This window comes from Malania oleifera, chromosome 11 (assembly GCF_029873635.1).
Source record: "Malania oleifera isolate guangnan ecotype guangnan chromosome 11, ASM2987363v1, whole genome shotgun sequence".
In the NCBI taxonomy this organism is placed as follows: domain Eukaryota; kingdom Viridiplantae; phylum Streptophyta; class Magnoliopsida; order Santalales; family Ximeniaceae; genus Malania; species Malania oleifera.
In genome coordinates this window covers 9,469,314-9,480,625 of record NC_080427.1, presented here as the reverse complement: position 1 = coordinate 9,480,625, position 11,312 = coordinate 9,469,314, and the positions used below count along the sequence as shown (strand labels likewise).

The window sequence follows — 11,312 nt, the reverse complement described above, 5'->3', positions numbered from 1 at the left end:
CAAGAGTGCGTTTGTGCTTATTGTTGTGTATCATATGTTTATTGTAGAAACAACTCTTTGTATGCAAATTTTTATTATTGTTGTATTCCTGACGTGTGGTCGGAAGAGGATTGCACTGGCCTGTAATGTGCATCGGATTGGTTCAAACCCGATTAGGAGAACTAGGAGCACCATACTGTAAGGTGTAGTTGTAGGTTGGGCTCAACCCTGTGAATGTGAGTTGGGGTATTCCTCGCCTAGTAAGGAGAGGAGATTGTAACCGGTGATGCTCCATTGATAAGTGAGCATTAGTCGAATCCTCAAACTGGTTAGCTTGAAGCAGGGACGTAGGCACTGTTGGCTGAACCTCAATAACATCTTGCGTTGCTCTCTCCCTATCCTTTTTACATTCCGAACTTGCATATTTACATTTATCTCTTGATATTATTGCTTGAGTGCTTGGATATTATATTGTAGTTTATTGGGTAACGGTGATACTTGTATAATTTATTTAAACGTCCATGCATCTGTTAGATTAAAATTTGTTTAGTTTGACCCTAGGTTGTGATATACTATTGTAATAGTCCACTTGACCTAGAAAATTTTTAAATATCCAATTCACTCCCCTTTTGGGATCACACCAAAAATCGCATCTCATCTTTATAACCTCTCATCTTTTGGATTCTCTACAAAATTAGGTTTTTTGAAAATTAAAAATACCTAAAAAATAAGAAACTTTTAAAACATATCACATATGTATGCCAAACCACATTTTAAAGATGTAGATAGCTAGCTACCCATACAAGAGCTTCAATGGTTAGGCCTCACAATGTCATGTCCCGTAGCTGCTGACAACACTAGGTCTCTTCCTCCAAAGCCTTATTCTCCCATTCCTATGAGCATTGATAACATTTATGATACTACCTCCATTACCTTATATCCAATTGGTTCAAGTCCCAACCCTCGTTGCTTTGAGCCACCTATAAAATGGGTATTTGTTGATCATTTTATCCACATCTGATAGAAGAGAAGGAAGAAGAGTAGAGTAAAAGGCATAGGAGATCTGATTGGAGTTTAATTTGAAGCAGCAGAGGCAAAGAGGAGAAGATCAAAATCCAATAATCAAAATTAAAAGGTATCTAGAGATCAAAAATCAAACATGGAAGGTACTAAGATGATGAAGTTCATCATGGTGTGGGATCGTATATGCTTGTATTGATCCTTTTTCTTCCATTAAATCTCTCCTTCATCCATCTTGGCGACACCACCTATTTCTTTGTCACGTGGCTTGCCAACTTCAAGCTCTTCCTCTACAATTTTTGCATTACCTACCTCCCTATCAAGATGTACAATGAGCCACCTTCAAAATTCTCAAAGAAACTCAAAATCATTGCCCGATTTAGTATCAATTACACCTCACCAATCAACAAAAGCAACTCCTAAGGTCTTTGCTTTGGGCATTGCAGGGTTGATCTTGTAGATAACTTGTTGTCCACATTTAAAAATGTGAGTTGACCTACATCTATAATTTGTTTTAGAAGTTTTCCATTTTGATATTTAAAAAAATTTTTAAGAACATATTATCATAAAAAACTCCTCATTTTATCCACTAAGCAAAGGTTATAACCTTATGTTTAGTACATCAAAATGGAACAAATTGGGAGTGTAATGAAATTAAAAATTATATAAAAAATAATTAAAATTATCAATGAAGCCCCAAAGGCAACACACAAGAGGGGGTGAATCGGGTTATTAACATTTAACTAAATTTAGTATGCACGTGATTAAGGCACAAAAATCAATACAAATAAAAATTAAAGAGATAGGGAAAGAGAAAGTTAACTCTTTTGTAGTGGTTCAACTTCCTTAAGCTTACGTCCACTCTCACGAGATTCAACCCGCCTTGACGTTCTATTATGAATGCAAACTTTACAACACCTTGCTTTCACTTGAGGTAGGGACTCCACTACAACAAAGAAAGATTAAATTTGAGAGAAGCTCATCAAAAGGAAGGATTTGCTAATACAAGCTCACAACAACAAGCTCTCTAGACAATGAATGAATTAAGACACAAGAGAGTGTTAATCTAAAACAAGAAAAAATTTAGAGAGAGGAGAACTTCTGCTTTTGAAAATATGAGAGAGAGAGAGAGAGAGAGAGAGAGAGAGAGAGAGAGAGAGATAACTTCTGTTATTGTTCAATTACTCTAAGGGCCATATATATACTAAGACACAAAATCTAGTTATTTTATTGTGATTAGACATTATTTCTAATTAGGCTAGTCGATCGCCTCCACTGAGCGGTCGACCAGTCTATGGTCAACCGCCTCCATGGACTGGTCGACCGCTTTTTAGATGTTATAGTAAAGAAATAGTCGTTGGATCAGGAAGTCTTCAAGTTGGTCGAGTGTTATTAAGGGTCGCTAAACTACCAATAGGGGCTAGTCGACCCCCTTAGGCTTTTGTTTGGACCTTGATCAACCACCCCTTAAAGATTGGTTGACTGCCCTAGGCTTCTGCCTGGGCCCAATTGACGTTCCCCAGAGAGTTGGTTGATTGCCCTAAGCTTTGCAGCCTAGTTTGGTCTTCTTTCTCTATATTTTTATTAGATTACTTAGTTTTGTGCCAAAACTTAATCAAATTCGTAAGTCACACACAATTAAAAATGCTAAAGGATTACAATTAAATAGAAGAGAAGTATTGAAATTTTTTCAAGCTTTAGCAAAATTTGAGTCCTTTGACTTTATTCAAGCTCGTATCAAATCACTTTTATCACACTTAAGCTTTAAAAATTAGATCTAAGGTGGTTTGTTATCATCAAAATCAGATCGTGACACCTAGGAGTTAACAATAAGGACTAAATCCATTCCATTCATTTCTTGTGAATCAAACAAACCGTAGTAATGTTACAATCATAAGTCAAAACTTGAAAAGTATAAAATATGGCTGTGTACATATGTAGTTCATGTCCTCGATTAGTGTCTAATACTACGAAGAGAGTTTTTTAGTTAGCAACAATTTTTTTCACATTTTCAAAAGCTCATCATATACTTTTATAATTTCCTATAATTAGGCCAAAAGATATTTACCTCATCTAAAATTTTGGCAAAACAGATAATAATTTCCGTTGAGGTTTTAAGAATCCTATTAGATTTCCTTGAGATTTCAATAATTTACAAACTTTATCCGACATTTGATTTTTTGGACATCTATCCTCTCTTGGTTTTTTTTTTTTTTTTTTATCGAATTAAGAGAATGCTTGCATCTTTTTGGCAACCAATCGAAGGTTTGTGAAAATTTTAATGCCTTAAGTTTTGTATCTTTTTCTCAACTTTAGGAAAAGTTATTGAAAAATTCTTAAAACTTCAACATAGGTTCGTACCATTTTGAAATTTGCAAAATCTTGACGCTCTGTTTAAGAGCAATTTTGGATATCGGTTTGGACAATATTCATACAATTTATAATATATACATTTCAAATTCACATAAATTTAAATTTAAAGGAGAAGTTAATATTTTTATTTTAATTTATATATGTAAAATAAATAATAGTTAAAATAATAACACACTTGTATTTTAAAACTAAAAGTGAAAAAGAAAATTGGAGGGGTGGAGTGCCTTCTGCATTTTTGCAACCACCAAAGTTCGCTGAAAAGCCAGCGTGCCCTTTCTATTTTCCGGAGTGCCCAAATCGTCGCCAAAAGCTTTCTTATCAAATCGCCATTTGAAACTTCTCTAATCAGCTGTTCTGTCGTGTGAGGCTACTCTCTCGCTCTCTCTCTCTCTCTGAGGGAGAAGTCGCTCTCTCTCTCTCTCTCTCTCTCTCTCTCTCTCTCTCTCTCTGTGGGAGAAGGAAACCATCTTTCTCTGTCTACTCTCTCTCCTCTCTCCTCTCTCTAAATAATGCAAAGCAAGCACTTCGATCTTCCCCATACTATGCTTATTGTTTAAGCTCTCTCTCTCTCTCTCTCTCTCTCTGAGCTCTGGAACACAAAAATGCTGTCCTTGCTTTCCCTCAAACACCTGATCCTGGCCCTTGCCGCCGTTCTGCCGCCGGTGTCGGTGGTCTACGGCAAATTTCCAGCGAGCTTCCTAACCTTGGAGAGGGCTTTCCCGGCGAACCAGCGGGTCGAGCTCGAGTTCCTTAAAGCTCGAGACCGGCTCAGGCACGCCCGACTGTTGCAAGGTGTCGGCGGTGTCGTAAATTTCTTCGTTGCTGGTTCCTCCGATCCGTACGTCGTCGGGTAATTTTACTTTAAGCTCTGGTTCTTTTCCCCAATCTTTAGCTTTTCAGTGGCTGGAGTTTGTGAATTTGTTTCACGTTTTTAAATTTATGGGAGCTATTGTGTTGTATTCGACATTATATTTCGTAGTATATTTTGGATAAATTAATTTCTTTATTCTATTTTTTCCAAGTACTTTTGACCCGTTGACGGTTAAAGAATTCTTTTTTTTTTAAAAATTTATTGGGGGTTTATTGCGTCATGAAATTGATGGCTTTCAACGTTTATTGGTCTCTTAGATATGCTTTAATTTTAGAATTAAAAGCATTGGGGTTTTGCTTTTTTTTTTTTTTTCCTCCTCTAGGCTCGTCACTTGTAAATTTATTCATCTGGGTTAATTAATTCGATATATATATATATATATATATATTTTTTTTTTTGCCGATGTTGGTCTTCTTCAGATTTTTTTTTTCTTTTTTAGGCTGATACTCATTCTTGATGAAATGATCATATTGGGTGGTGATTCTATGCCACATGCATGGACATTAACTATTCTTCATTTGATGCTCATTCTTTGTGAACTGACTATATTGGGTGGTGATTCTATGTTAAATACATGGGCATTAACTATTCTTCATCTGTGGATTACTATTTTAGGCTTTATTTTACAAAAGTCAAACTGGGTTCTCCTCCAAGAGTATTCAATGTGCAGATTGATACTGGAAGTGACATCTTATGGATTACATGCAGTTCTTGCACTAACTGCCCCCAATCCAGTGAACTTGGAGTAAAGTTGCACTTTATTATGCTATAACTATTCTTTCAATGCATTGAGTTTCCAAAATTAAGTAGTCGTGTAAGATTGACACTTTACCTATACTGTTTTTATGTGCACAGATTGATCTCAATTTTTTTGATGCTGCTAGCTCATCAACTGCTTCTGTCGTGCCCTGTTCACACCCACTGTGCTCCTCCGTTGCCCAAACCACAGCAGCTGAATGCTCTCCTGAGAGTAATCAGTGCACTTACTCGTTCCAGTATGGAGATGGAAGTGGAACTTCGGGTTATTATGCATCTGATATGTTCTATTTTGACACAGTTCTGGGGGAGTCTTTAGTTGCTAACTCCTCGGCATCCGTTGTCTTTGGGTGAGCTATTATGAATTTATGACTTATACAGAATGCCATGTGAATATCTGTTATCTGATATGGGATTATAGAATACATGTACCTGTATAATTGATGTTTGGTTCACTCCCTAAAATATGTCCATGTGTGTATTTTTTTCTTTTCTTTTCTTTTCAATTGTACCTAGAAAAGCAAAATATTTCAGGAAGTCTGAAGTTTTGATTGGGGAGAATATGAACCTGAAAATGCAATTATAAAAAAAAAATTGAGGAGATTAGAATAAGAGTAAAGAGAAGAAGCACAGCAAAATAAGCTCATCAATAAATTGCTCCTCAGGACCTCAACAATAACTGCTACATGGTAATCATATCTAGGATCCAGCCCAACAGTATCATGGACTTCATTGCAATATTAAAGTGCAAAATTTATTCTAAATAGCTAATGCACCATTGCATAATTATAGCTTATACCATGATCTTTTAAGTGATGTAATTATGTAACCAACATGATAGTTGAGTGATGTAGGGACTTGAACATCATTCTTAAAATAAAGCAGCTATTGATGTGGATGTGTCTGGGTTATTAGTGAATGATTTTTGTAACTATGCAAAGTACAATAAGAAGGAGGGTACAAGTTTTGATGAAATATTCCTTGTGCCTGCCCTTATGCTGTATCTTTTAAGTTGTGCTTCTTTCACTTCCTTTTTTATCTGTTCTGTTTATTTTATACTGGTTGTTGGTAATCCCACTGCAATATTTATTTCGGTTTTATTGGATGGAGCTCATTATCTTGGATGGTGTTAAAAACAGGTGTAGTACCTCTCAGTCTGGGGACTTAACTAAGACGGATCGAGCAATTGATGGGATTTTTGGGTTTGGACAGCAGGATCTTTCTGTTATATCACAGTTATCAAGGTTAGGGATAACACCGAAAGTGTTCTCCCATTGTTTGAGAGGGGAGGGAAATGGTGGGGGGATATTGGTCCTTGGTGAGATTTTGGACCCGGGAATTGTCTATACTCCACTTGTCCCATCACAGTATGCCCTCTTTCCTTTATCAAAAACTCAGTATCTTTTTTTGGCTGCGATCTTTTCTCATAATTATGATTATACTAGATGCATAGGTTTTGATCTTCCATACTTGGAGCATTACCATCTAATTATTTATTACTGTCTTAATTTGGCCATACCATGTTATTGATCATATAATGGCTCTTTCATTTTATTCTTGTCCCAGTTTTACAATGGTTCAACAATGGGTTTAAGATGCAATAGAATTATTTAACATGTTACATTGTTGACTCTTAATTTTGATGGTTCAACAATAAGTTCGGGTGGAATAAATTGATTTAAAATGCACTCTTAATTTATGATGTTTTTTCGTCTTATTTAGTGTGCTTTGGAGTTGTCCACCAGCTGTTTGAACTCCTTAACTATACTCTTATGAATTTTCATACTTCCATGATTGCCTCAAGTAAAGATGACTGTATAAAATAATATTATCCTAATAGATCTAGTCCTAACAGCACTTTATAGGTTTAAAATTTCTTTGTTCCAAGTTATTTAGTCCCAAAAGTAGGATTCCCATGTGATGTTGGACAAGCAACAAATTGATGCAGGACAAGTAGAAACAGACATAGAAAGAGAACTGGGAAGAGAAAATGCAAAGGTGGGGAAGAAGAAGAATTAACAAGGTAGAAGGAAGGAAGAAGATGAAAGGAGCCAGCAACAAAAAAAAAAAAAAAAAAAACAGAACAAAAAAGAACAAAAGGAGAAGAAAGAAGAAGAAGATATGAGGAAGAAGTAGAAGGAGAACAAGGAGAGGGAAAGGATAGGGAGAATGCACACAAGAAGAAGAAGACTTACTATAAATACTTAAAATTGCGTAAAATTACCACCTTGCCCTAGATTGTTGTGTTGATCAATGTCAAACTCGCATGTACATATTAATTAAATTAAATATTAATTATAATGTGTTTGCATTTTTGCAAGAGGTCAATATCGACACATGGCGGGGTCTTTACCAATCTTGGTCTTGGGATGTTCTATAGAGTTTTCGCTTGGTAGGTTTGAATTAGGGTTCGATAAGGGGGTTCCAACGCCTCGGCCTTTTCATAAGTTGCTCAAGCTTTTTGTGTCATTTTTGACACATGTTCCCTTTTATTCTCTAGCATCTTGCGTCATTATTTGATTTGCTCTAAAAATCCATCTTGTTCATTAAATGAGACATGACATGTTAATCTATCATTGGAAGATGACACCTTACGACATTTTGCCTCTCCTTTATAAATGCCCCCTGATTATTCTTCAAGGGGATTTTTTGACACTAGAATTGGCAAGCTCTCTCTCTCTCTCTCTCTCTCCTCTTGGGATTGCTTGGAGCCCTCTTGCTAATTCACCTTGTGTGAACAATGACTCTACTGATCCTCCTAGTTCTAGGGGACATGATAAAGACACGCCACCAACTCAGAGAGATCCTTCAACCTCAAACCGTGTAGTGGTTTCTCAGATACCACTTCTTAGGGGGACAATCCCTATTATATCTCCTGCAACTACTACACCTCTTTTATAAGTTCAACATGGAGGATCATGTCCCACCAAACATGATGCCTCCTTTAACATCCATCTTGTCCAATTTTGCCTACATCACTAAGGATCTGGACAATTTTTTGGAGAAGAATCAAAAGAAGTCTCATATCTCGGGGATGGACTTTAGTCTTCCTTTTATAGATCGAATTATCTCTAAGCTGCCACCCCAAGGACTATGCCAGTCCTAAATCCAAACTCTTCAATGACAAGTTTGGCAACACCAAAGGTGCATCTGATGAAGTTTGTGGAGACATGCAACTTCTATAGTTTGGTTGATGACCTTAAGTTAAAGGAATTCTCCAAATCCTTGATTGAAAAGACATTCACGTGTTATGTCGGTGGAAATTTGGGGTTAGATGTGCTATCGTTTTTTTATGAAAAATTCTTTTTCCACTCATGAGAAGGTGTCTTTGGTGGAGCTTGGGAGGGAGCATCATAAGTCCAAAGAGATTTGATGGACTATGTGGAATGATTTTGGGAGCCTGTTCTGTACATCTAAGATGATATCAAGGAACAAGAGCTTGTGAAAGTTTGCATCTAGGACATGCTTATTGAAAAATCAAGTTCATTTGGAGAACTTGATAGCTACCCTAGTAGAAGTTGCTTGACGGACTAATAACTCCATTCAAGATCAAAGGAATGACAATTCCTGGAAAGGTCCTAGTATGAATGTCATCCAAAGTAGTGAAGAAAATTTAATAAGACACCTCGCAATGATAGATATACTGGGAAATAGTCAAATTCGAGTATGTTTGGGTTTTAAAGAAATCAACAAGACTTGTCCTAAGGATGATTTCTTCATTTCCTAATACTGATATCGTAGTAAATGCAATAGTGGGGTATGAGATGTTCTCCTTTATGGATGATTTTTGTGAATATGATCAAATTAAGATGGCTCTAAAGGATGTAAAGAAAATCATAGTAGTCAAAAGCGTGCTTGAGGTGCGCCTACGCATGAGACGTAGTGGGGTGACGAGGCTGGCGCTTCATTCCTCTTGAGGCGAGGCGACCTTCAAGAGTTGCAGGTGGCCACATTGAAGTGCATTGATGCTCCGAGTGCAATGAGTCGCGCCTTGAAAATTTTGAACCTGTTAAGAAAAAAAAACATAGCCAGAACCAGCCCTAACCCCTCTTCCAGCAATCCAGTCTTTGACTCGAACTAGCCCTAGACCTTTGTCTTTGAGCCTTCGACTCGAACCAGCAGGATTCATCTTCAACCCTTCAAACTAGAATGAAACCAGCAGGAGCCCTTCGTCTTCGACCCTTCAAAGGAGCATGAAACCAGCAGGAGCCGTTCGTCTTTAACCCTTCGAACTAGCAGCACGAGCCTTTTGTCTTCGAGCCTTCGAACCAGCAGGAGCCCTTTGTCTTCGAGGTTCGAGCCTTTGTGAGTTGTCAGGTTGCTTCGAAGTTTTGACTAGTAAGTCGTCGTCTTCTTCTTCTTCTTTTTCAGTTCTTCTTCTTCTTCAATTCTTTTTCTGCTTCTTCTTCTTTTTTAGTTCTTCTTCTTCTTCTTCTACAATATTAACTTGCATTAAGCCACTAAGTTAATATTATATAATATGTAATTAATTATGTAATTTAATACAAGTTTATAATTAATATATAACATTTTTACTGAATTTAGCTGCTGTTTTGTAATTTAGTTTTTACCGATGAGCGAGGATTGATGACTGAGGAAGATTTTTAGATTTTAGACTTTGAAATCTTTTGTTGTACTCTTTTCTTTTGATATTGAACTATGTTGATGCTCTTGGGCCTTTGGCCTGGAATTTCATTACATTTCCAATTTTGGTATTGAATATTTTGGCATTTTAAATTCTAATATTACTATTGATGTGTTCATATATCTATTACCCGCCAAATAGGTATTGTACACAATTTTAATAATTGTGCACCTCACCTTTGTGAGGCGTGCACCTACGCCTACGCCTCACGCCTTGTCTCCAAGTACCATTTGTGCCTCGGTGCACCTTGCGCCTAGACAACTATGGAGAAAATTGAATCCAAGTTGCGCGGACTATGATGCCTATGCGATCGAAGACCTTCTTATGAGATTGTATCTAACTTCTACAAAAATTCCCGTGGGAGCTTTACTGGCACAAGAAGTGGGTGAGTAAGAATGCCTAATTTATTATTTAAGTAGATACATACATGGGAGTGAAGTTGATTACTTAGCAATAGAAATGCATTGCTTGTGGCTCGTGTTTGCCACTTAGAAGCTTTGACACTATCTTCTAGTTCAGAGCTACTCCTAGTGATGAAATATGATCCAATAAAGTATCTCCTTACTAAGCCTATTCTTTTCAAAACAATAGCCAAATGGTTTCTATTACTTGAACAATATGATAGCACCAACACTCCCCTAAAAAGCTACCCGATCTCAAGCTCTTGTAGACCTTTTGGCTCAAATTTCATGTCAATGTGAGGGGGTTATATCATATACCATCCTTGGAGTATTCCATGAAGAATTCTTACTCATTTCAAATGAGAGCTAAGAGTGGGATATGTACTTTGATGGTTCTTCAGCGACTACAAGACGGTGCATTTGTATAATGCTTACACCATAAGGCTCAAAGGATGACTCATCAAAGTTGGGTCGAGAGCCTCTCTCGCTAACTTTGGGTTGAGAAATCATGGTTCTTTAGCGACTACAAGAGGGTGCATTGGTATAATGCTTACACCATGAGGTTCAAAGGATGACTCATTGAAGTTGGGTCAAGGGCCTCTCTCCTTAACTCTGGCTTGAGAAATCATATCTGTAGAGTTGGGTGGAGATTCTATCTCCTCAACTCTAGATTGAGAGATATCCTCCCTAATAATGATACAAGGATCCCCCTCCTCAACAAATCTATCACATGACAAATACTCCAAATGTAGGTCAAGAGGATCTCTCTTTGGTTTTAGGTCGAGATCCTATCTCCCTAGCATTGGGTAGAAGGGTGCTTTGCCTATTAGAAAGTCACATGATCACTTTAATGTTGACAATATATATATATATATATATATATATGTTTTTCATAGCTAGGTCGAGACGTAACCTCCCGTATATTGTTTGGAGATTGTATCTGCCCAGTACCTAATCGAAGTTGGATCTCCATAGTCTACATATGTTTGTAAGAAGTACAATATATCTTTGAGAGTGGTATAGAGATCCTCATCAAAAAATCTGAACTTTGTGATAAAGAAATTCATGGTTATTAAACTCGTGATCTGGATCGTAGAATTGTACAATTCTACGATCCAGATCCACCCCAACAATCCAAGTTGCAGCAAAAATCAGAATCAAGTAGAATCATGGGAGACTCGTAAAAGAATTGGTAGAATTGTAGAATCGGAATCCTAAATTGTAAGTAGAATGCTATGAATCCTACTTTGTTATCTGGATTGGTCTC

General features: G+C 37.0%; 1 protein-coding gene across 1 annotated transcript in view; it reads left to right on the top strand.

Moving 5' to 3' along the window:
- Window positions 1–3,581: 3,581 nt before the first annotated feature.
- Window positions 3,582–11,312, top strand: part of LOC131168543 (aspartic proteinase 36-like) — a 42,957-nt gene continuing 35,226 nt past the window's right edge. The window contains exons 1-4 of the mRNA XM_058128049.1: window positions 3,582–4,222; window positions 4,859–4,988; window positions 5,099–5,349; window positions 6,139–6,366. Coding sequence (XP_057984032.1) covers window positions 3,975–4,222; window positions 4,859–4,988; window positions 5,099–5,349; window positions 6,139–6,366 — 857 coding nt within the window. The 5' untranslated portion in view covers window positions 3,582–3,974. The remainder of the gene's footprint in view (window positions 4,223–4,858; window positions 4,989–5,098; window positions 5,350–6,138; window positions 6,367–11,312) is intronic.